Below are 27,846 nucleotides of genomic sequence, written 5' to 3'. Positions count from 1 at the left end.
ATTTTTTCAAGAGCCTTTCAAACAATCTATTAAAATGATGCTTTACGGGAGTCAAGATGAAACATGATACATGGCATTTAGAATACAGAACTACATTCTTCGGTTGAAATAAAAATGGTCTATCGAACTATTTAGGAAATTGGTAGAAGGGTTATCTTTACAAACGTAAGGTCCCTTTAACTTGGCAATCTGACTTATGAAGCTAGATTTTGAGGTCAGGAAGTAAGATTTCCGATGAGGTCCTATAAATAATAAGGGAATTAGGATGCTGATGCTGATGCTGAGAATGGAAAGATGTAGTTGGAAAATTCAGCACAGACATGTTCATAAAGTAAGCATAAGAAGGGGGTCTACTATATAAGGAAACTGGACATTTTACAAGTGTTGTTCTCATTGTAAAAAGATTTCTTTCTGTATAAACTTTAATATTTAGACCTGATTGAGATATTTTAAATTAAACCTATCAGAGTTATAAATTACTTTAAAAGACAGATGGCCTGAAAGCTTCTGCTTTTGTGTTTTCACTTTATTGTCTTTCATCATCTCCAAACCTCATCTTTTTTGCTCTGCTCTTTGATTTTGGAGCTGGAACCTATATTTCTCCTTTGCCAGCGGGCAGAATGTTAGGCTTTGTCAATAGAGGGCACTAGAGTGACCATGTGAGGCAGAGGAAGAGGAAAACCCTGCCCTTTTGGGATCCAGTCCTGCATTATTGTTACTCATTGAGAGTCCAGCAATTCACCTGGATGAGCTCTTGTTGCCTCTGAAGTGAACGTTCTGCCCATTCCATTGGTGAATGATTCCAAGTAGTACCAGCTCACCTACACCATTCAGCAAGAATGGGATGCTTTTATTACCAATTCCAGGCTGCCTACCATCTAATAAAGATGGGTAGCTTCTACGGAACAGCTCTAGCTCCTTGCCTCTGTCATATTTCTTTGCTAACTGATAGGTGATAGGTTGCATGTGCTCGCAGTAGTGATTCCATGTAAATCTTGGGAGACAACTTATTTCGGTTCTTAGTTCCTTTACTGTCCTCTCTCCTTCAAATTAAAGCAAGTAGCTGCTTTGTTGTGCTTGCTACTTCTGGACTCTTAGATTTCTCTTTTACTCTGTTTAGTAGTTAGCCATTTCTCTAGTTAACAATTCTTTAAATTAAATGTCTTCTGTTCAAATGGCAGGGTTTCTTTCTTTTTTATGGCTAGATTTAGTCAATCCACAATGCACATACACTTTAAAGTATCATATTGTACATGATAAATACATTTTTATCTGTCTATTAAAAATATAAAAAGTAAAGTGTTTCCCATTCAAGTAACTGTTGCGGCTTCTGTCTCCTGTGACTGATATAATGCCCATAAAGCATCCTGGAATGTAAGCACAAATAAGTCTTACCTTGCAAACGCAAAAATAGCTGTTCCAAGAAGAATTATTGAAAGAATACACAAAGTGACGGAGAGAATGATCTCTACAGTTCTTTCTGAAAGTCCTTCCCCTAGAAAAGAGGGATAACATGATAATTAAATATTAGGATGGAATACTATTTTGGATCCCAAACTACCAAAAAAAAATTTCTTGGCATAAGAAAATATTCTTTCCTGAAGAATACTAGTAAAATGTAGCAACTTATTTGTTCCTCCTCTCTATTTTTTAAGTTTGGAGCTCAGTCCTAAGTCCTCTTGTTTTTTTTTAATTTAAATTCACTCTCTGTGTGAGCTCATCTAGCCTTATAGTTTTAATTTCATCTATATCATGATGACTACTTAGATTTTATCTACCAAATTTCAGACTTATATATCTAACTGCCTACTAGACATCTTTATTTGGAAGTATGCTTAAAATGTTAAAATCGGTGTGTCCAAAATTGAATGTGTACACTTCCCTCCTTTCAACTGTATCCTTCCACTTCTCAGTTGATGGACAGTTCCTTGCTCTAGCTGCTAAGACCAAAAACCCTGGAGTCATCTTTGACTCTTTCTTTCGTAGAACACACCCAAAACACATGAGGAAATTCCATAGGCTCTATCTTCAACATATTTGTAGTTTTCACCGAAGAAACCAGGGAACCTTAGAAAGATGGTAATTCCAAAGTGGGAGTAAGGAACAAAACAAATTCAAGACATATAATGGTGCTAGATATCTAGGAAGCTAACAAAAGGCTACTGGTATAAAAGAAACAAATGATCCTACTGAAGGGGTCCTACTGGCCAAAGAGGGAAGAATGTAAGCCTTATATTGAATAAAAATAGAAATTGATTGAAAATAACAAATAATATTATTTAATAAAATAAAATAACAAGAGTGCTGATTTTTTTTTTAACTTTTGTCTTAGATTTGGAGGCCACATGTGAATGTTGGTTACATAGATGAACTCGTGTCATGGGGGTTTGCTGCACAGGTTACTGCATCACCCAGGTATCATGCCTAGTACCCAAGAGCTAAAAAATACTAATTTGTAAACACTGGCTATAACTAGACCATCTCCTTGGTGTCAATATTCATAATTAATTTGTAATTGAAATGTATATTTTTCTGGCTTTCTTATACTAACTATATTTCATGAATTTTTAAAAACAGCCCTAGTCAAGGAAATAAAGATCGTTATTAGAAGAGAATTTTGTTGAATAAATGTTAAAGGAGTGATAAAATTAGAAATTAATAATTGGTATTTCTAGTGAAATAGTTGATTCTGGTAACAAACATAAATGTATTCTAAAATGATTAGGAGGAAGGTTAATCGGAATTTGGACATTTGCAGGATGACAAAATACCACTCTGTAGATTATTTGCTGGTTATAAGTGGTAAAAACCAACTTTCCACTGAAGGATCATACTGTTGCTGCTGCCACCAAGCCTACTGATCAATCTTAGCATCATGTGTAACAATCAGATATTCAACACTTCCTGATGGAGGGTATTGTGATCTAGTCAGCAAGACCTATAAAGTACTTCTGACAAAAATGTTGACCTTGAATACTCAAACCTCTAGATCTTATTTCTAATCTATAAGAAAGTGGTGGAAAGAAAAAAAAAAAACTAAAGGACATCAAGAGAAAGCATTCAGACAGATCCAGAATATGGGGCTGCCTACATGACAACTTATCTGATTGCTTCAGTGAGTCTATGGCATGGGGGAAAAGAAACAGAACTATCAAAGATAATGTGTAAATGCTTATTTGGATGCTGATTCAAATAAATTAACTATAAAAAATCAAAGGGTGATCTGAAAACATATACAAGTAGCTTAAATAATATCAATAACTTATTGTTAAGTTTAACTGCAGCGATATAATAAAAACGTATTTATTAGAGAAATATACTAAAGTATTTAGGGGTGGAATATGCTTCCTGTTATATTTTACTTCAGAAACAAGTGAACAAATGCCTAAATAAAACAAATTTCACTGAAAAAAGTATTACAGTCAAGTGACAAACTAGGTTATCTATCTGTAAAATAGGCAAGTATTAATGCTTCATCTTTTTGTCCTGTATTGGTACAAATAAAATATTACCAATATGAACAGGTTCCTGTGGCTATCCTGCAGGGTGGATTTGAATAAATACTGAATTTAAAACAGTTATCAACACTTGATGGTCTGCTAGAATCTCCAGCTAAATTTAAAAAATGGGAAAACAGCATGTATCACATAAAGTATTTTAGATACACTTTTTTATACATTAAAATATAAATTGTTTGATTTATGAATTTTTACATGGTGACTCTAATTGAATATACTTGGGAAATGAGGCATGAAGATGAATAAAGGATCCTCTTTATCAGGTAATAATGAATCACTGGGCCTTAGAACACTGGGAAAAAAACGTTCTCATAGACCACACAAAATTTTTTTTTTCATATTAGATTACCATTTCAAAGCACTGGCCAAGTGAGGAAGTGACATATAATATATTAATAAACAATATGTAATCCTTTGGGCACATGAATTACAAAAGTGTCACTAAGAGAGGACAAAATGTTCCCTGATTATCAAGTACACTTTCTGATTCACTGCTATGCTTGGACACACAGAGCATTCACAGTACAGAATGAAATCACTTCTCCAAATCCTTTATTAGAAAATGGAATCCTTTTACTTAAAAATATAAACATGATTCTTTTTGTAATAGGCACAGTCATTTCTGACTAGACTTAAATTCTGTGACAAATCATGTTAAATTGTTCTGTTTGCATGATAAATTGTACTACTATAATTTGGCAAATCATAATCATAAAGCACTAATTTTTCATAAGTATCACCTTCTGGCTGAAGTCATCATTATTTAAATTCAGCATATGTATCCAATTTTTAAAATCTGTTTTTAAGCCTATTCTCTAAGAAGAAGCTCAAATTCAATGAGATATAAAGCTCATAGTATAATTCCTGGCTCCTGATATAGGTGCATATAAAATGGAGAATCTTTTCTTCCTTCCTCTCTTCCTTCTTTCTCCTCCTCTTTCTTCTTCTTCTTATTATTACAAAAAATCAGTTCTTATAACAGGACTAAAGAATAGGGGGCTCATCTTCTCTTTTGGCCCAGTGCTAGTCACCTGGGATACTCAAACACTGCACAAAGAATTTACAAAAAGTTGCTCGATTTCATAATTCAAGAAATAAAATTAGGAGGAATAAATGATAAGTATTTGAGGTGATGGATTTGTTAATTAACTTGGTTTAATCATTGCACATGGTATATATACATCATGGCATCACTCTGTTCCCCATAAATATATACATGTATAATTTGTCAACAGTCAATAAAATTTTAAACATATAGATTAAAACACCCTATTGGGATGAACGTCATTTTCATCCACATAGACAGGCAAAAATTTAAAAGTAGCTAGTAAAGTGCTTACCAGGGTGTAAGAAAAGGTCACATTATTCAGTGTTAAAAAAATAAAAAGAAACGATATCTTTGCACACAAAAACAACACATGCTCATCTGTGAATGCTAACCTCAAAGGCCAAGACAAAAGTGTGAGAAAAGAGAGCAGCTAGAAATAATTAAAAATATCAAGAAGAGAAAATGGTATAGCAAAGATAGGAAGTACGTGGGAGCAGAAACATCACCCATGGTAACAAACTGGGAGCTACTTGGGTACTTAGTGATTTGCAGGCAGTGTGTGCAATGGTTACAAGTACAGCACTGACTGCGGTCACGCTGCCTGGGTCTGAAGGCAGGTTCTATCACCACATTTGGGATGGTTAAAAACCTTGATCAAGTTGCTAAAAAAATACAATGCTTCAAATTTCTTACCTAGAAATTGGGGACATGCAAATAGGAGATAGTGTTACAGAGTTGCTGTGAAGATGCATGAGTTGATATGTAAAACCCCTTCAAGGCTTGGTAAATAAACAATGACAGGTATATTTATTAATAAACATTTCATATTCATTCATCCATTTATTATCTGGTATAATCTCCTAGTTAGCTTTTGAAGTGGGTATTAATATTCTCATTTTAGAAATAAGATTTCAGAACTTAAAAATAATTTGTTAAGTAACTATCCCACAATCTCATAAATTCGATATATACTAAGACTGCCTGAAACATATCTGTCTTGACTACAGAGTCTGTGAGGTTCACTACCACATTATCACTGTCTCTTTATAAAATACAATGTTCCTCTGTTCCTCTGGTGACTTCGGAAAAGTAATCCTTTGGATGGAAAAGATGTATAGCAACTCCCTATTTCTGAATCTATGTGAGCACATTGGAACTTTTCATTGTTAGCATAGTAATGAAATGAGAAGTATTATGACAAAAGAAAACAATCACAGGGTGCCTTTGCCATGAGGTTTAAGGTTTCATCGTGTTCAGCTTTAATGAGAGCCCTGTAAGGTACAGAAACGGGTGTCTGGTTTTCAAATCACAGGATTCCTCTATAATTAAACCTTGTAATCAAAACATTGCCTACATGCACTTTCCATAAACTGAAGCACCCAAGGAGGATTTTTTCAAAAAGTTTAACGTTTCTTGTGAATTTTGTTAATAAAAATGCCAATACTCAATCTTGAGTAAAAACAAAATCAAATAAGTTTAAGTATTTATTTAAGATTAAAATAATGCATATGTTATCTTCCCTGTTTATCCCTACAGGCCATAAACGTTTCTTTAAATGCAAACTGCTCTTCCACAGACTCATACTTATTCATCCAGTGAAGCTCTACTGAGCCCTCTCTCACTAAACTTAAACATTTCTATCAGTCGATGGTGATTCTTTTGCCCCTAGTTTTAAACTTCAAATAATAACATCTCTGAGAGGCAAAATTGCTATCACAATGGTCTGTGGAAACACAGCCTTGCAAACGCTCTTAAATCCTAAAGCTTCAACAGATAGGCAACTCCACTTAGTGCTCACTGCCTGTGGTGTGCAAAATGCCAGTGAATGAATGCCTATCCCCTGGTGGGTGGATGACCTTCAAGGGACCTAGACTTCTCTCTGTAGTCTGGGATTACATACACACATATGTCTTCAGCAGGCTTGCTAGGAATGTTTGAGTCCCTAGCCTGCTGCAAATGATTCATATATCCCAGCACATGACATATTTGAGAGAGAAAAAAGGACTCAATCACCCTTTGTCATCTTCTGATGACACCAGGGGTATTATATGAATGCACTTTATTATTTGCCTGCCTTCATCCTCACAGCCATGAAACCATTCTTGCACTGACCATTGCAGAATTGGTCAACTTCTTTCTGAGTTCCTCTAGAGTTTCTTTCTTGGCAATGTTCTTTTAATAAGAACTCTTTTGAATCTATGGCAAGCTTGTCCAATTCGCAGCCCATGGGCTGTATGTGGCCCAGGACAGCTTTGGATGTGGCGCAACACAAATTCATAAACTTTCTTAAAACAGTATGATATGGTTTTATGATTTTTTAAAATTCATCAGCTATTGTTAGTGTTGGTGTATTTTACATGTAGCCCAAGACAATTCTTCTTCCAGTGTGGCCCAGAAAAGCCAAAAGATTGAACACCCCTGATCTATAGTCTTCTATTAATGTCAGACGGACCAGGACCACTTCTAGGGGGGTTTCTTTATTGTCTGACCTATCAAGTTGACTCTAATCTCCATAGAATCATGATATTCAATAGTCTGGTAGAAAGCAAATGTGATAACAGTAACTGATGGTGTTAAATCCATTAACCAGAAAAATGGCTGGGCTACTTTGCTAGTCATTGAGGAATTCTGCTCCAATGGTGCATTCTCATTTCACCACAACTAATGATTACAAACTAAGCAAGCTTATCAGTCTATGGTATTTGCCCCTAATTTTAAACTCCAAATAATAACGTCTCTGAGAGGCATAATTGTACCTTATTGATAGACATAAATATCTATCTAAATAGCAGAACTCCATGTGGTCAACCCAGAATAAGAATTGTAGGGCAAAGGCCAATGACAAAGCTGCTATCTCTCAGGAGAGAGTCCCTGGAAGATCACTCTAAGGAGCAGCCCGAAAGACTGTCATTATGTCACTGGCATATGAATAATATACTGAACTCTGAGTTATTTGATAATAGATACATAGGACCCTTCACTGTCACTATCCCTTAGCAGCCCAGTGCCTTCCTGTATACTGTGTCCAGTCTACATTTCACCAGTCCCTCCTTCCTTAGCCTTGGCAGGATCCTGTGCTCTGTCCTTCATTACACATATCTTACCCACTGTAGACTCCTCCTGTTACCACAGCACACAAAGGTTCATACCTAAATGATTGGGGCAGCAGTGGTTATAATTCCAAAGAAGGAATCAGAAAACTAACTATGTATTTCTGCTACATTTCAGAATTAATGGTTGTATTCCACCACCTTGACTGTAAGTGGAAAGAAGAAAGAGAAGACCATCACTGAGGAGCTCCCTGAGATTACCTATAGTGCTGGATGAGGCCACCATTGGGCAGAGAGAAGCCATTTAGCAGAATCTAGAGAATCATGCTGCTGTGCACCATGGTTCCCAATGCTTGGGGCTCCCCGCTTTTATGGCTTGTCTTTGTCATTTCTGTTACCCTGAATGTCTCAACTTTGCCTCTCAGATAACTGAGTGAACATGCTGCCTTCCCATCAGTAATCTGTATGAAACCAGTAACTGATGAAAGATAACATCTCACTACACAGCAAGGCTAGCGCCTTTCAGCACTGCTCCTGCAAAATATTATCTCCTAAGACATGCGAGTTATCTGTCTTGTCTAGGTTTTTTACCTTCCATTGGTAAATGCACCAGGATCACTACTTAGCTGAAGTGATGGCTTCTGAATGCTGTAACCTATAGGAAATTATGTTGATGACAAGAAGACATTTATTTTACTGTAGTGGCATCAGAGTGTGAAGGACTCATCTATCAGATGCAGAAACACCTGACACAATTTCAAAGCCACAAGACTAATCAGCTAGCTTTAAAATGATGAAATTATAGGGTAAAGTTAATCAAACCAATGATTTTAATGAAATGAAACAAATACTTTAGCCAAAGAAAGGTATTTGCTATTTCTCTACAAACATCTGTGTAGCAAACCATATGTCCCTTCTTTCTTTATTCAAGATGCAAAGTTTCCTTGACTATGCAGAGGATGTAGAGGCTTTTTATACAATTAATATTTCCACAATCTGATGAGAATTTCTGGCTAAAAATGGTGGGACAATGATTCTTCAGTCATAACTCACACTGAAATCTATTAGCAGTTCAAGATACACTGAGCAACACACAAAGTCTCACATTCTCAAGTGGTGCCTCAGAGGTACCCTGTTCATGTAGTTCCTTAAAGTATTACAGATGAATACATTGGGGCTTTTGAGGGCTTGGTGCAAACAATATAGAATGTTGTGATACTCTCATTGAAATTCTAGAGAAATAATTTCTCCTAAATAAGGATACTTCTAAAATATTTTATAGTAACCTATCTGAAAAAGCTAATAAACATTAAAAATTTACTAACTATAAAATATTAATATTTTTATATAGGTTGTTTTATGTAAAACTTCAACGACCCCTCAAGGATGATACTTTCATCAATATTTTCCCAACAAAGGAAACTCAGATTTATAGAAATTAAATTATTTTCTCAAGTGGCAGAGCCAAGATTTGAACCCAGGTCTAAGTCCTGTATTTGTAATGTAGTGTTATGAATTCCTGTTCTGTGATGTTGGAATCGTGGCCTAGACATTTAAATGCTTAAAGAATCTGAGCGTTGGTTTCCTCATTTGTAAAATGGAGTGAACATTAGGGCTTAAGTCAGAGTTTCTCAACCTCAGGACCACTGACATTATGGGCTGTTTTGTACATTGCAGAAATTTAGCAACATTCCTAATCTTTGCCCACTATATGCCAGTAGCATGCACCACCACCGCCACCACCACCATTCTGTTGTGGCAAAGAAAAATGGATCCAGACATTGCCAAATATCCCCTGGGGCACTGACATAGCTTAACAGATAGTTGTGATGAGTTTGCCAGTGAATATGTGCAAAGAGCTAGAAGCATGTCAGGCACAGAATATTTAATGTTAGATATGACTATGGCAATGGTGATAATGAGATGATGATGATATATACATACATCTGACTAAACTGCATTCCTGTTTTATGTAGGCCTGATTTAGATGGGTATAAGTGAAAGAAAGTCATGAAAGAGTTGTTTAAAATAAATAACTATATTAAAAAGCACTTGTAAGAGTATAGTTTTTAGGGTTATTTAAGGAAATTTTCCACAAGCATAATTCTCTTTCATTAGTTTATATTTAAGATTATATATTAAAATAACCAAAGAAATGTGTATTTGGTATAATGCTAGTAATCTCAGCACAGAATCAATACTCCAACAAAATCTATGCCCAGATTAGAATGTATGGAACATCCATCTTTTAAAGGAAGATGACAAATACTATTAGATTTTCTTAATCCAGTCTGTCATTAGTGGGCATTTAGGTTGATTCCATGTCTTTACTGTTGTGAACAATTCTACAATGAACATTTGTGTGTATGTGTCTTGGTGCACAGACACCATGGAATATTATGCAGCCATAAAAAAGAACAAGATCATATCTTTTGTGGGAACATGAAGTGAGCTAGAGGCTATGATCCTTAGAAAACTAATGTAGGAACACAAGAGCAGACACCACACATTCTCACTTATAAATGGGAGCTAAATGATAAGCACTTAAGAACAAAAAGAAAGAAATAAGAGATACTGGGGTCTTCTTGATGGGGGAGGGTGAAAGGAGGGAGAAGAGCATAAAAGATAACTATTGGGTGCTGGGCTTAATACCTAGGTGATGTAATAATATGTACAGCAAACCCCCATGACACATTTATCTATGTAACAAACCTCCACAGGTACCCCCACACCTAAAATAAAAAAATTTAAAAACCCACCAATACTATTAGAGAGGCTAATTTACATTTAAATGAGTTTGCATTTAAGAACATCTAGACATGGATTAATATATTTACTAATAAATGTTCCAAGTAAATAACATCACTAATAAATGTTCCAACTTTGATAAATATGTTGAGATTATAACTACAAAATATGTCTTACCTAAAGTCTTAACAGGATCAGAATAATCAGAGTCAGTAAATTGTCCCATAACATTTGTAGCTCTAAATTTAAATCTATAAAAGAAAAAAGAAAAAAAAACACACTTTGCATATCATATGATTTTTCCTATGAATAATTCAAGAAATAATTATAAAAAAGTATGATTTTGTTATATGAAGAGTCTGTTTTCAGAACAAATATACAAAATAGATAAACTGTAAGTATGAATAAACATGATACTTGGGAGTATATCATTTTCATAACTATCGTAATTGTAATAGACATTCAGGCAATAACCTAGAATTTGAACCGAAGTAATTGCATTTAATACAGATAATAAAGCATTATTTTTAGTTGCCTAATTTCTCTAATTTTTCCAATGTTAACTTGGCTTGAGACATTTGTAAAGAATTTGATGTTTTAACTAACAGGCACAAATAAAAGCGTCTGCATTTAAAAAATTGTAAGTAAAAATAATATTTTGAAAATCACACGTTAAGATGATTCTTTTAAAAATTGTAGTCTTATGATATAAAAATAATAAAATTGATTCAAGAGGAAAATAATAAATTGAGAAAATAATTCAATAAAGCCAAAACATCAAATTGATTTTAAAATGTTAGGTTTTTAGGGGCTTCAAAATGCTAAATATTAAAGGCAGTATTAAATATTTCTATCACACAGATGTTTGATGAGATAAAAGCTGAGTTATTGTTATGAGTGACATAAAGGGAAGCCACTATTAAATAAAAGGATAGGACAGTGTTTCTAAAACCCCGTACATCAGCATGCATGGCAAAATAATAAGTGGAAAACACATTAGTCATATTGTCTTCCACAGAAAGAATTAAATTCTTCTATATGCCTACGTTCTCCATAGCACATTTTTCATATTGTTCTTATGTAACTTATATCAAATCATAACTACTCTTAGGGTTGTCTGCTTCCCCTATAATACTGTACATTTATGGAATGTGAGAAGAATGCTTGGTTTATCTTTCCATTCCTAGTGCCTGAAAAATCAGGTCACTCTACGTGGTGGACGTCCAGTGCATATTGAAAAGATGAAAGGATAGGCAGATGGATGGATGAAAGATACTAACTAGCTTGCTAACAGAATGCATGGTAGATACAACTTATACTTACAAATATTGCTTTTTTGGTTTCAGTGGTCCATTGCAAATTTTGTCTTCATTGCCTGGAATCATGCATGCATGATCAGCACCTATGATGTAGATTTCTTCATTACCACTAAACTTTGTCTTTCCTTCTGTACATGGAGGGTTAGGAAATCCCTCATTTGTAAAATATGGTCTTGCTTTATTAAAATATGCGTCATACCACTTCGTTACATTTCCATCATTCTGAGCTATTTTCAGAAACAAAGAGGATAATAATTAAAAGTAACATATGAACATATTTTCACATTTATAAACAGTATTTTTATAATTGTATAAGGGGAATCTGTATGCAACATCAGCCACTCTATGAACCACCAGAGATGATTCACGTGGTCTACCTCGATAGGCAGGTAACCCTGTTCTTCTCTGTTACACGAATCTACAGGAACTATTATAAAGGATGATTTCTTGCATAGAGAAAGAACATCCCTCAATCAAGAGTAACTCACTTGTCCACACCTCCAAAGACACTATCAAGATTCCATCTTACCAAAATCAAAACATGTTTATCTACTAGTATATGAAATTAATGAATCACATATTATAACTGTGCCTTTCCTTGCTTGGTAAATGAAAATAAATAATTGGTATAAATATTTGTAAAAGTTTTATAAATAAAATAAATAAATGTTATTTTTTATTTACAAATAAATGATTGGTATCATTAATAATAATATTGACAACCTATTAATCTCAGGAGGTGTGTGATAACTGGGAGTCAATCTTAATTTGAACTAAATTCTTCTTAGCACTCAGCAATTTACACTCCACAATTTAACAAGATAAATTGACATTTGATGATACCTCCTGTTTCTGCCACAAGCACTTGTACATTTTTTATTGGTCCATGATCATCACTGTAGTAACATATTGGCATTCTGATTGTAATTGTTGTTGAAGTTACAAGCAGTTTTCCTGTGGCATCATAAATAGGGGTTGGTTTGCTTTTTGGTCGTGCTGGAGCTGTAAACAAAGAAGAAATATCACTACAATGTTTATTTCATCAAGAGATGAAAAAACCTTTCTCCTTTCATGCAGATAATTTACAGATAAAGTGATGACAAGCATAAACAACGAATTATAAAGAGTTGTGTTTGGAGAGAGAAGATACTTAGCAATTATTATGTCCGGAAATCACAATTATATATTTGAGACTTTCCTGAGATAATAGAGCCCAGGTGTGATTTTCAGGCATCTGACACCTCTTTACATTTTAAAATTCAATTTATATATTCTCTCACTCATATATATTTTTAATAAATGCATAAATATAGTTACTTCTTACTACAATGTTAGTGTAGTTTCTTTTGCTTCTTTTAGTTGGTTCACTAATTTCTGTTCTAGTCATACTAGCACCCCTCCCATAGTTAACCCATGCTAAACATCTAGATGATAGCCTCCCATATTTTTTCCTATGTTCACATAATCATATAAAAATACATAAATAGTCATACACAACACAATCTTCTCACTGTTTGCTTTTCTAATGTGGTATGTATTATAATTACCCCTCATATTACTTTTTTGCTTAAATATAACTTGGTTAAGTGTTTCCAAGTGACCAGGTACAGCGCTAACTCATTCTTCTTAATGACTATATTATATATCACGGTGCAGCTGCGTCGTATCTATTCAACTATTCATCTGATGATGAGAATTCACTTTTCCTCCAGTTTTTAAACATGTGCTACAATAATTAGCCTTGTTCTACAATGGGCTTTATTTACTGATCCTTTTGTTTCTATTAAATAGATTCCTAAGAGCAGAATTTCTAGAACAAAAGATACACATATTTTTAATCTTAACAGATTACCAGAATAACTTCTAGAATAGCCATGATAATTCATAATTTATAATCAATGTATACAAATATCTCCAAAATATATGTATAGAAGCTCTGCTTGTTTCATTTAATCTTATAGCTCTCTCTCTCTCTCTGTGCGTGCGTGTGTGTGTGTGTGTGTGTGTGTGAATGTACTGCTTGAACATCAGTAAGTTACTTAACCAAATTTTAATTTCCATATTTTTAAGAATCTTTTTTAAACGTTTCTCAATAATGTCACAGAATTGGCAATATTGTTTTCATTTTGTAGATAAGCAAAAGAGCCTATGTCACATAGTTATCAACATAACTATCAACATTTGAATCCATTTTTTTTTTTTACTTAATTCTGTAGTTCACTCTTTTTTGAGCATCAGATTCAAATGCAAGTTTCTTACTCAATGTATCAGTTTGGGTACTATGGGAAATAAAGGCTAAAATTAGATTGGATGTGTAAGTGGTTTATTGGAGGAATTATCTATGAAGAATTAAGGGACAGAGAGAAAGAGTAAGTGCCACAGATCACAAATATTACACTTGTAAAAGGGAAGATGAAAGGCAGGATTCAGTAGGAAGAGGCTCAGATTTCATGGAGCCCTGAGACTCTCAGTCAGGCCACTGGGGAGTCCCCAGGCAAAGGTTTCCAGTTAGAGGAACCCAGCATGAACATTACTGTCCAACTTCATATTATCTGTCAAATGCAAATTCCATGAGACTACTACCAATTCAATATTTCACATCATTAATAAAATCATGTGTATTGATAGAGAAAAATTAATTTCTCTAGGTCCCCACCACTAACACTATGTTCATATATCTTCTCTAGACTAGAAGTCATAAGTCTGCCTGCCTTAGGTAAGGAGTAAAGGTCAAGATTAACCATCTTGGTACGGGGATGGGAAAAGCATCTGAAATGGGAAGTTTTACTAAAGCATACAAGTGATGCATGTATTGCTATCTGCACACCTACATGTCTGCCACTGAATAACGAAAAGAAATTAAGATGGCATGACTCATGGTATTCTTTGTGAAGTCATTTTGTGAAGTAATTGATTTTTTTTAAGACTTTATGCATTTGTACATCCCAAAGTACATAATTTATCAATTAAAATCAAACAATCACCAATGGGATCACAATTATATAAATACTCCATTGACAAAAAGATAAAATTTATCAGTTTCATCCAACAGTGATTTTTTAAAATTCTTAATAGTACAAGTTTCCAGGCTCAGGTCTTAAGGGTTTTTTTCAGATTCTCTTTTAATCCTCACAACAAACTTTGAGATAGGAACTAGTATTATCTCCATTTTGCAGGCCTATAAATGTTAAGAAACTTTCTCAAAGTCAAACAGATATCAAGTGGCTAATCCATATTCAATCCAGCAGTTTGACCATAAACCCAGCCTAATGCTGCCACTTTTAATCACTGTGCTCTGCTGTATTTGCGCAAGACTGAAAAAAGTTACTTTTTGCTTCAGAAAGAGACTTATCAGGTAGAATTCTACTAAAAGTCCATCCACTTCAGTTTTAAAAACCTCTCTGAAGGTTTTATTACACATTTTTAGAGAGAGATGGCACAACTATTACCTGCTTGTTTTCACTCTCAGGAAGAGAGGGCACTGTGATTGTCTGAATGGCCCTAAATTCACCTTTTTCTGGGTTTTGTGTGTGTGTGTGTGTTTTTTTTCAAAAGGGGGACCCAAATTTTAGTTATATTTTCTATAAAAAATACCTGCCAGAATCATGAATTGATAGACTTTCTTTATAATCAGAATCATAAATCCAACTACATGGTAGTTCAAAAAACACTATTTGATTAACTGAAATAATCTGACTTCCAAGGTAAATAAAGATCAGTCAAATAATCTAATAATCTATTTAGACTTAGTCAAAGTCTAATGGTAGACAATTTAAAAACATTTTCTTTTCAGTAAAATTTAGAGAAACATAAAACAACAGACTATAAAATTTGCCTTTAAAAATTTAAACTTAGAAATATAAAATATATTAAAGAAATAAAAAATACATTATCTTTAACATGGTAATTTACATCATTATTTCAACATTTTAACTATAGCTTTAATAATCACACATTATTACTTAATATATGTTTAATATATGCATACTTATCACTTGAAGGCTTGTCTATATCCTATTTCAAGTATAGAATTCAAATTATAATCACAGGTTGATAGCATTTCATAGGAAGGTAGTTCATGCACGTACCTTTGATATCCATGGTTATTCTCATTGGAAACTTTGGGCCTGCACCAGCACTATTGACTGCATAAACCTAAAACAAAGAAACATTGTTGCTATTTTCAAGTTACTGCTTATGTGTATATATAACTGGTTATGGTTACATGTAATTTTAAATGATTATTTAAAAACAACTGTATGTAGTCTGTTAATTATATTTTTTTGTACTCAAATATAATATGTGAGGAAGAACATTAACTATTAAATATTTCTTAAAGTTGATGTTCTGGTACTAAATGCTGAGAACAAAGACTGAGTGATCTAAACAGCCCTATCACTGAGACCTGGACAGACGGTGGTTTCAGTGTGAACACAGGAAGAACAGCACTAAAGCACTATATATGTGCTTTAGTGAACAGCACATATCACTATATATGTGTTCTCCCTTCATCTACTCCAACATCTGTTCCTTCTCTGTAGCTAGCTAACTCTGGCCTTCTTTAAATCCATATTCAAGATCCTCTTTTTTTCCCTCCCTGAGATGAAATCCTATTCCTTTAGCCTCCCAGTTTTCCTGTATTAAATCATCCCCCTGAAAGTTGGCCTTTATGCCCTTCTTCACCCCTGCCCCAAAGTATCTGACGCTATAACCTGCATAAAGCAGCATATACACATAAAACATTTCTGTTTGTATACACAGAGGGTGATTTACACAAATGTGAATCCTTTCAATTAACTTTGTGCTAAGGAAGCTGTAGACACAGAATCTTCTTTTATGCACTTTATCTTGCTATATTTAACAAAGGTTATGTTCTTGGCATATTTTATTGTAATCAATACACCCAATTCAGTATCTAAAGCATTTATTGGAATTAATTTTTTATACATTTGTGGCCCACCCTTCCACACTCTAGATACTTTGTAAACATTTTTATTGAATTAATATTACAATATACATGATGTAGTACATATGATAAACAAATACCATAAAATGTGGCTTAAAAATGTCTAAAGAAAATATTTGAGTTTATAAATTCAAAAAAAGAAGTATGAAAGATAAAAAGAGATGCTATGGTATGGTCCACTATTTTTATTTCTTTATGTTACAATCTAACATTTAAGTGAAATAATAAGCAAAAAGTTTGGGTAGTGCCTCTGAAATTGCAGTGCGCAAAGAAGTCATTTGCAAACCTGGTTAAATGCAAATATGCAGATTTTGATTCAGTAGTCAGTACAGATGCTAAAGTTACACATCCTAACAAACTTCAAGGTGTTAAGGGTGTTGCAAATTGCACTCTGCAAATAGGATTTTAAAAAAATATTAATTAGTTGCACTTTTTTGGTTCCTATTTTCTCTCTTACAATAGCCAAAATATTTATAGAACTCACTACCTACCATAACTATAAATATTTAATCCTCACAAATATTCTATAAAGAAGTTATTATTCCCATTACCAATTTTTTACATAAGGAAACTGGGGAACAGATTTGATAAAGCTGCCCAGGCACAGAAGCCAGGATTTCAACCCAGGTTACTTCATTCTCTTTGTAACCATCTTCTCTCTAATAGATCTTTCACAATGGTGATCATTTAATGGCCCATGCAAGAAGAATCCCAGCAAGTTTGATTTTATAAAGATATAAAGTCAAAGTGAGTGAGAGTAGTAAATAAAAATTTATTCATGTTATACATACACATATATAAATTATTACCAATGTTCTGATAATTACATTGATATTAATAAAGAGTTGGTAGGTAGATTACTAAGCTAATTGAAGATTTAAAGTAAATTCTGTTTCTTAGAAGATGATTTTTCTGAATCATATAATTTTATTTAAAAATTCCAAGATGACCTAAAAGTAGGCAAAGAATATAACAAATTGTGTATGTATATGTCTGTGTGTATGTATAGGAACTCATGTATACAATTTTGTCCAGATATAGGTAATTTAGAATTAAGATATAAAATGCTATTAACTTTTAGTAATACTTGGTTAAAATACATGAGAATTTCAAACATGTAGACAATTACTTCTATTCTTTGCCCTTAAAATTTGCTTTTCCATTTAAATTTTACAATCACACATAGTTTTCTTTCAGGCAGAGTTATGTCTTTATATATCATTGTTCTTTTACTTTTTTTTCTTTTACTTTTAACGTGCATTTTCTTTCTTTTATTTCTGAGTTTCTACTATTATGGTACAAACTTCTTAGTTATTTATGCATTTTAATTTTAATAATATTTGTATAATAACAGGCAATTTCAGTTCTCAAAATTTATTTTTGTTGACATGTCAAACAAACTCACAAAAAGATATGGGAAATGTAATGTGTACACAAACTGCAATATTTTCAAATGCCAAGTTCATAAACTCACATTGTCATTTTGGTAATTAAATCTATGGATGCTTACACTGATATTGTATGTATGTCCACCTTTTAGTCCTTCTAGCATTGCAGTGACAGACGTGTTGGTTTTCTGTATAATACTGAGGTTGTGAATCTGGATGGCAGTAGGATCATCTTCTCGGTAAACCAGAGCTTGATAAACTTGGATATTTCCATTAGGTTGAGAAGGAGGAAGGAATGTTAATTGAAATTTTGTAACTTCATCTGGTATCTTCTGAAATGTCACGTTGTTAGGTGGGTCCTTTGGGGCTAAAATAAAATATTTAACAGTTATTATTTTTTAATTGTGCTCCTTTTTATCTCCACATAAATTTATTTGTTTCAAACTTCTGTTTTTAAAGAATATTCCACAAATTATTTAAACCATATAAACTATGAAAACTAGAAAAATGGCTGATACATCATAGAATCATTGACATCTGTAATTCACAGCAACCATAATAGTGATGCAGTTTGTTTATTTTGCCTTATATGTGCACTTATTTTATGCAGAATGTGTTTCTATGACATTTTAATTATTTTTTTGTTTTGTTTTTTGAGACAGGGTCTCTCTTTGTTACCCCGGTTGGAGTGCAATGGTGTGATAATTTGGAGTCACAAGAAGTGGTAAAAACAGGACGTACAGTCACATTTAACTTTCTCCCATTTTTCCCGAGTGGTAACGGCTTATGTAACTAAAGTTTAATATCAAACCAGGAAACTGATATTGGTACAATACTGTTAATACTACAGACCTTATCCCAATTTCACCACTTTCCATGTTTTTGTCTATATTTTATGCAATTTTGTTTTATGTATAAATTCCTGTAACCACCACCATAAACAAGATACTTTAAAACTATTTCATCACTCTAAAGAAACACAAGTTCAGGAGTACGAGACCAGCCTGGCCAAAATGTTGAAACCCCGTCTCTACTAAAAATACAAAAATTAGCTGGGCACGGTGGCACGCGCCTGTAATCCCAGCTACTCAGGAGGCTGAGGCAGGAGAATCGCTTGAACCTGGGAGGCAGAGGTTGCAGTGAGCTGATATTGCACCATTGCACTCCAGCCTGGGTGACAGAGTGAGACTCTGTCTCAAAAAAAAAAAAAAAAAAACAACTCCCTCCTAATATCCTCTTTTATTTCCAGCATATGCTTCCTCACAACACTAATAACTCTTCCTCTGTATAGTTTTGTCATTTTGAAAACGACAATAGCATAACGGTCTCAAGGTCCATCAAAGTGGATATTATATTTATCAATAGTTAATTCTTTTTACTGCTGGGTAGAGTTCCATTCTTTAAATGTAGCATAGTTTAATCATGGAAAAACATTTGCGTTGTTTCCTCTTTTTGTTATTACTAATAAAACAGCAATCAACCTTCATTCACAGAGGTTTGTATGAACATAATTTTTCAATTCTCTGTGATCAATGCCCAAGAGTGTGATTGCTGGGTTACACAGTAAGTTTTTGTTTAGTTTTATAAGTGACTGAAAAACTATTTTCCATTGTGGCTATTCCACTTTACATTCCTACCAGCAATATATGAGAAGTCCGGTCTTTCTACATCCTTGCCAGCATTCAGTATTATCGCCATATTTTAAATTGTTATCTTATCTGTCCTAGTACATAGACAGTGATATCTTATTGTGGTTTTAATTTGCATTTTTCCTAACGGCCAATTGTGTTGAAAACTTATGTTGTTATGTTTTTATTTACCAACCATGTCTCCTTTGTGGTGAAATGTCTGTTCATGTCTTCTGCCAATTTTCTAATTGGATTTTTTTAAATTGCTGGGTTTGAGAGTTCTTTATATAGTATAAATATCTTAGTTTATTTTGGATAAATGAAATACCTTAACATATGACAAGCTAAGCATCACTACATTATTAAAAATATGCATGATGATAAAGTTACTTTATGAATATAGAAGCCACTTCTTGCTGCATTACATAATTAGTGTTCCTTATATAAATGACTGATTGAATGATTATATCTATTTTGATCAACTTGAAATAGTTATATTACTCCATACTACGTAAAAATTTTCCATGAAGAAATGTAATATTTGGCTGACAACAGTTCAGATATTCAAGCATTATTATCTTGCAAAAAAGTAAATAAACATCAAAGAAAAAAGGAGAGAGAAGCAGGTAAATATGCTATTGTGCCAAATATCTCATTTTAAATGGAAAAATGAAAAGGTTAATTTGGTTCAAGAGACATATATTTGCATTTGTTACTCTACATTTTTATGCTACATCATAAACATATTTTCTTTTAATGAGATGTTTCTCTAAATTTAGGGTGTGATTTTAAGTCACATAAGCAAAGGAAGTCTTTCAATGTTGTAAAGAACTTCCTACCCCCCAAATTTTTGGTTATACATGTAAAATTCTACTCTTTGAGATTTAATAAAAAGGTATTAAATTGTGATAGTCTTGAAAGAGATAGCACGTTAAGATCTGACAAACAATGCTTTATGGTATAAATGTGAGTACATTCATGATAACTTTGCTCACAGGTAGAAGGGATGGAGAAGAAGTAAAAAGCATAATTAGAAAACAGACATCTGTGATACTTGGCAGCCAAGTAGGAACAAATGGAATTTTAGGATGATGATAAAATTTACCTTGTAATTTAGAACAATAACTTTACAGACAAAATGCATAGAGAATATAACGTAATGAAAAACTAGCTGTAAAAAAATTTTACCTCCTATACTTACCTTACAGATAGCAACAAATAAACTATAGCAACACATCCCTTCATCTGCTCTTTTGAATGATATATCTGGTGGCAAAGAACATCAGAAGTCTGAAGGAAGATGGGGCAAGCAAGTTCTGGGATGTTGACTTTCCAAATTTAATTCTTACTGGTTACAACCTTATTATTCATTCAGACCCTGTTCATAAGAACTTGAGGAAATCTGTGTGGATTCTGACATTTATTAAAGAGTCATATAATAAGACATATATTACTTGACTAAGTGAAGACAATAGTTATGATAAATGTGAGCTGGATTCTGCTTTTGAATTCCAGGTTATTTAATACTCATAGAATATTATGAGTTTAATATTCATTCAAATAATGAGACAGAAATAATTGAAATAGAATTTTAGTTGAAGTGTTATTGGATATAGACAGTTGGAAATATCTCTTAGGTAAGTGTACTCAATTTCTGAAACAACTAGCAGATTAAATAAGTGCAAAGAAATACAAATTACATACCTTTATTTTGTTTCTGTACTTACAATAATTGAATATTCTACATAACTCATTGTTACCTCAAAAATGTAAATAGAAAGCTTCCTTTATGTCAATTGCAGAGTCATTGATTTTTTTTTCTTCATACTCTTTAAAAACTTCTCATAATATATATCCTTTTTGGGTGGAGTGTGAGGAACTGCAAGAAGGCAAGCTAAGTCTCAGTCAATTTTTAGCAAGGATGAGAAATTCTCCTTACCTGATTCTAAAGTAGTAACAATCACTTCAGCACTTGACTTCCCTTCTTCATATGCAGCACTTATGTTCCCAGTAAACGCAGTGATCACTACGGAATATCTTGTGAATATTTCTAAATCTTTAATTTCTATGGTTTTATTTTCTTCATTTGACTTGATGAAGGATATATTAAATTCATCATTATCTACCTATAGAAAAATATAAGTAAAAATTAAGGAAGCAGCACTTGATATCCAAATCACCAAAATATAATAATACAAAGCTACCTGAGATGTATTTATCTAGCCAAGATTTTTATTTATTTATTCATTTTGCCATCAGATTGCCCTGGGAAATCTGAAGTACTATTATAACAGTTTACTAATTATTAATTATCTTAACAGTTGAAAGTAAAGGAAAACAAACTCAACGAGCCAACCATGATTAACCAACCCATTAAATGAATAAGCAAAAATCATCTTTGCAGTCAACGAAATGCTACTTTTGACTCCAATATTTGTAGAAGAAAGTATAGAGGTTTTGGTACCTAATCACATAGGGTTCAAATCCCAGATTGGCCACTTACAGCACTGTAGTATTTGAGAAAACACCTATACAGTCTGGTCTTTCAATGCATGTAAAATTGGGCAAATGATAACTATTTACAGTGTTCTATTGAGATTTAGAAAGGATAGGTCTAAAATAGCTGGAACATAGATTTCAATATTTTTTCACCATTACCCACAAAAGGAAACACTCTTTGTAACATAATTCAGAAGACAAGACAGATAGATATAAAATATACGTATACCTTATGTCTGTAATACATTTTTCAGAAATATGCCATCTTTCTGAAATAAACTTCAATCTTTTCTGCTCTTTTTAATTTTATTCCAATTCATTTAAAAATTCTAATGATGGCTGCAGTTTGAAAAACTCTGATTTAGCGCTATGCATAGCACTGGATAACTCAATTAATTGTGGATGTCCTAATTATTAATGTGCATAAATGAGTGTCTTTAGGCATATGAAATGTAGCTATATGATTTGTTCAAACACAGTCTGTCTTTTATGAAGGTTCTGGCCTATTGACTCCAGATATTAAGCATAGCTAAACTTGCTAGCACTAAGTAGAAGGGCTTTTCCCAAGATAACCAAGAGAAAATTCAAAATCCTGTAATGCATACTACTCTCAGGTACCTGAATTGAAACACTTAAAACCAGGTTTTATACACAGTAAAGACTATTAACTTCATTTTAAACTTGACCCTCCCTCATAATTTAAAAGATTTTTTATTTGTTTGGTGTTTCAATGTGTTCTTTTAATGCTGTTTGCTAAGAACATTTTTTATTGATAATATGGTGAAACACACTTATTGATTTGCATATGGTATACCTATATTGAAAATGTTGTCCTGGAAACTAATTTTTAGAGATGTCTTCAGAGGTAATATAAATGAAATTAACTCAAAGATTTTTTTAAAAAAATATGTTGCTATGAAAAATAAAAGAAGAAACAAAGCAAGAGGCTGATATAAATAATACTATCATTGCAAACAGTCAAATAGATTATTCCCAGTGGATGGAAATGCCCCACTTCTCTAAAATGGCAGAAAAACAAACTACCATAGGAATCCTCTTGATCAGGAATGTGTACCACTGGCAGAAAGTGTGTATTTAACTAGTTGTCAACATTTAAATATTACATAAAAATATGCCTTTTGGAATTTTCCTTAAGACCAGGCTGAATTTCATGCAGAAAAAATATTATCTAGAGATGTGGAGATGAGTAACTGTCAACCCCTGTAAAGGGGCCATGGGTCCCATTCATTGGAGCCCCACTCAGTTGGCTTCACTTTGACTACTGGTTCATGTTGCTGGTCTATTACAGCTGTTTGAATTCTGATGTTATAGAGTTGAGGTTACTTCCTCAGGGTTACTTAGTAGCAGTGGTAGGATTTGAGTCCAGGTCTTTCAAGAGTCCACAGCATTCTACACTGCCACAGGCTCACTGGGTTTGATCTTATAAATTGAACTATTTATAAATTATACTCTTCTAATGCCTTCTATTAAAACAATAGATAACAAATATCAAGCCATGAAAATATGACATGGCATGCATATGATATATTATATATTTAAAAATACTTAACAAAATCTGAAAGGAATTCTCGGTCCTCAAATCTGGCAGTACAAAAGATCATTATCTTTCTTTATTAAACCAACTCCACCTTTGTTGTTGTTAACTACTACTTGTCCACTTACCCAGGATTGAAATCAAGTCTTTTTGACTCCTCATTTTCCTTCAATCAATTTCAAATTTGTTTGCTCATATTATACTTGATAATTTATTATTATAAAATGTCTTTCATCATTTTTGAAGTGTGACTTTATATAAAGTATCAGTAATTAGACTCTGGTTCTCCTATTCCTGCCCCACTTCCTATTTTTTCTTCTTTTCCTATCCTGTCTCCACCCTTTCCCACCTGGTGCACCCTATTCATTTGTCAAGTCCCAGAACATATTTAACCTGCTCTGTGAAGTCTCCTTTATATCCTATGTCCCTCATAACAGGAACTTTAACTACTTTGTTAGCTTGTATTTCCCACAAAACTTCATACCTCAAACTCTATAATTAGCATAATTTGCTGTTTATATTCTAGTGTGTACCACTAGGGTGTGACCTACTTGACAGCAGAGCATTGTTTTTCATCCTTGTCTTGATGAACAGAAGCTACTCAGTAACAACTTGTTAAGCGAAACAACAAAAGGAACAATGAAAATGACTATAAATGCATTCATTTCCAGCAGAACCATCTAGGATGATATTTACATTTTATAAAGTTTTTTAATAATATATCTTTACTAAGATTGACAATTTTTGTTTAAATTTTTAAAGTTAAGAGTTTTATCCCCTGTGGCTAATATTTTGCAGAAGACAGGCTGTACAATAAGCCCTAAGTGCAATGAAATGTATTCTTCCTTAGTCTGGGAAGCAATGATTCTTGAATGTTGATAATTACATATTAATGAAATGAGCTGTAAACATGCTTTATCTGATTTGTTCACTTCTACAAATCCAGCATCTAGCATAGTTCTAGTACATTGGATGTATTTTAAAATGTGTGAGGAAGAAGGAAAGAAGGAAGGAAGGAAGGGAGGAAGGAAGGAAGGAAGGAAGGAAGGGAGGGAGGGAGGAAGGAAGAAAGGAAGGAAAGAAGGAAGGAAGGAAGGAAGAAAGGAAGGAAGGAAGGAAGGAAGGAAGGAAGGAAGGAAGGAAGGAAGGAAGGAAGGAAGGAAGGAAGGAAGGAAGGAAGGAAATGCCTCTACTTAGTTCTGAGAATCCTAAAGAAACTGAATTACTAGGTTCTGTCTGACTCTGTTCTTGCTATTGCTGTTCTTGCTATTGTTGATTGTTGATTTGGTGAGGTTATATTTATGTTTGCCAATTTTACTTGCTATTTACTGACCTTCCTTTTCTCCTGTTAAACCACTGTCTGTTAGTTTTAGCCAAGTCTTAGCTCTGTGAGAAGTTATTCACCTTCTCTGTGCCTCAGATCGCTTTTATGCAAAATGAAGGTAATAATGTTTATATCAAAATGTTGTTAGATAACATATAATACGATAATGCATAGGAAGAGGCAGCATGTAACTTGTATAAACTACGCAATTAAAATATTCATTATCTTCCCATTCTACTCTTTGCCTTGCTCATTTTAAAACTTAGCAAGAAGGCTACAAGAATGAGATTACAAAATCATTTCTTAATATGTTTTGTTTTTTTCTTCCTTTAAGCAGAATTTCCAAGGGAGAATTATTTTCATTAATAAAGTGCCTTTCATTTGACAGAGTAAAGGTTTATCATTTTATAATTTGTTTTTAATGCATATTCTCAAGGCATTCATCATTCATGCTAATTATTTTTGGCTAATTACATACTAAAATCTTCACAAATATGCTCTAAGAGAAGAATAGAAAGTAAAGACTGAATGGGAGAACAAATGCATCAATAATTCTTTAAATTTTATTTTAATGATGACAGGTCTTTTGAGATGGAAGTATTATGTCTCTAAGAAATACTACAAAGACATAATAATTATAAAGTTAGACAAGAGTCAGAGGCAAAGAGAAAGGAAAATTCACTGTAAGTTTTCTATATAATGTATAAGATGCTACTAGAAAACCATGTTCATCAAGCCCAGCAAAACCCAAGCTGGGTGCAAAGAAAATATTTTCAATCCTTATCCTGGCTAACTGTTTTGCATTATCGACATCATTGAGTATCCTGTCTTACATGAAGGGTTTGATTTTCATGCCTGGGTTACCATCGAATGACTATCTACTCCCATGCAGTCTTTTCTGTGGCCTCTTGTTTAAATGTTTGTATTCCCCAGGATGCTATCCTCAGGTTGTCATCTTACTTTGCACATTCCACAGTAAATCTCCTTCACTCCTATAATTTGACTATCTTCTAAATACTAATGTTACCCAAATCTGCAAATCCAGAACTTCTCTCCTGAGCTCCAGATCCATATTTAATACTGCCAGTGGGTTTATTGACCTGAAGAACTCCCAGGTATTTCAAACTTAATGTGTCTGATACTGAATTCACTCTTTTCCTCTACAGATCTGTTCCTACTCAAAATCTTCTGTTACATATAACTTAAAATCATCCTTAATTGTCCTTCTCATTCACCATCATGAGTTAGTTAATTTTCACCAAATTCTATAGATTTAGATTATTTTACATTCTGTTCTTTTGCTACATTTCTTCTGTTCTCTTTCCTTGCCCGTTAATGGTTTCCTGTTTCCTTGCCTGGTTTTGCACTCCCCATACTGCTCCCAAACTATCCTCTACTCTGCAACCATACCTATTCTATACAGTAGAAATCTGTATCACCAATTGCCATCCCACTGCCCTTAACATAAAACCCTAACTCTGTAACATTAGTCAGCCTCTGGATCTAGCCTCATCTCTTAGAACTTTTTTTTTTTAATGCTATGACCCAGGATTGCCAAACAACTTGATTTTTCTTGAATGAGGCTTACTCTTTTACATCCCATTCCCATTTCTCTTTCATGTTCTGCTTCACTTATTTTTCAAGCCTTAGCTCTGATGTTACTTTATCTGGGAGACATTTTTCCTAATGACTTCTCTTTTCTCATTTTGTATTATGAATCACTTTCCACTGTGCTGTAAACCAGATATTTGCATTATCACCAATGTAACCATTTATATGTGTATATTTACATATATATGTATATGCATATTCTATACTCTGTTAATAAATATAATAATAATGTTACTAATATTTTATATTTATTGAGCATTTACCAAGTGTCAGGTAACGTTCTAAGTTCTTTATGCATGCTAACTGATTCAGTCCTTATAGAATCTCTGTACCCTGTTTACTATTATTAGTCTTTATTTTACAGATGTAGACATTGAAACACAAACAAGTGAAGTAATTTTCTTAGTATCTAACAGAGCCAAGATTCAAATTCAAGTACTCTGGTTCTAAAACTTATATTCTTAACCATATTATACCAACTATTATAGAAGGTAAGACATGCCTTACCGATTTGACATCAATCAGATAATATGTTGGTCCAGTAATGACAGCAGGTTCACTCCAGCTTATGCTGATGCTAAAAGGTGATGTTGCTACTACATGAATATTTTCAGGAGGACCATCTGGAGCTATAACAATAGAAAATCAATTATCTCGCTACATTAGAATTAGTACTTGCTACAGTACAATCATAGAAAAGACTATGAAAAATGGATAGTCATAATGAATTAATTTTACATTAATTTATATAAATCACAAAGTGCTAAAGCCATTAGAAAATAAAAAGATCTAATTCTTTAAAATTAGTTACTCTATGTGATGACTTCCAAATGAAAAAATAATTCATTAAAATCATAAGTTGAAAGTATTACCATTGCTTAAGTAAACATTTTTAAATAAATAAATATTTTTCTTTTAAAACAGTTAACCTAGCCATTGTAAACAGTGCTGCAATGAACATTCGTGTACACGTGTCCTTATAGTAGAACGATTTGTAATCCTTTGGATATATACCCAGTAATGGGATTGCTGGGTCAAATGGAATATCGACGATAGACTGGATAGGGAAAATGTGGCACATATACACCATGGAATATTATGCAGCCATCAAAAACGATGAGTTTGGGTCCTTTGTGGGGACATGTATGAACCTGGAAACCATCATTCTCAGCAAACTGACAGAGGAGCAGAA

General features: G+C 33.3%; 1 protein-coding gene across 1 annotated transcript in view; it reads right to left on the bottom strand.

The window, feature by feature from the left end:
- The window catches only part of PTPRQ (protein tyrosine phosphatase receptor type Q), a 255,887-nt gene that overhangs the window by 47,465 nt on the left and 180,576 nt on the right, over positions 1 to 27,846 (bottom strand). Inside the window, exons 34-41 of the mRNA XM_037743831.1 lie at positions 27,162 to 27,283; positions 21,605 to 21,791; positions 18,160 to 18,404; positions 15,772 to 15,838; positions 12,527 to 12,685; positions 11,688 to 11,910; positions 10,542 to 10,615; positions 1,396 to 1,495 (exon numbers count right to left, since the gene is read on the bottom strand). Of these exons, the coding sequence (XP_037599759.1) occupies positions 1,396 to 1,495; positions 10,542 to 10,615; positions 11,688 to 11,910; positions 12,527 to 12,685; positions 15,772 to 15,838; positions 18,160 to 18,404; positions 21,605 to 21,791; positions 27,162 to 27,283 (1,177 nt within the window). The remainder of the gene's footprint in view (positions 1 to 1,395; positions 1,496 to 10,541; positions 10,616 to 11,687; positions 11,911 to 12,526; positions 12,686 to 15,771; positions 15,839 to 18,159; positions 18,405 to 21,604; positions 21,792 to 27,161; positions 27,284 to 27,846) is intronic.

The sequence above is a fragment of the Cebus imitator genome, unplaced genomic scaffold (assembly GCF_001604975.1).
Source record: "Cebus imitator isolate Cc_AM_T3 unplaced genomic scaffold, Cebus_imitator-1.0 Scaffold156, whole genome shotgun sequence".
In the NCBI taxonomy this organism is placed as follows: Eukaryota; Metazoa; Chordata; class Mammalia; order Primates; family Cebidae; genus Cebus; species Cebus imitator.
The sequence above is the reverse complement of the archived record's forward strand: the minus strand, read 5'-3'. Positions and strand labels throughout refer to the sequence as shown.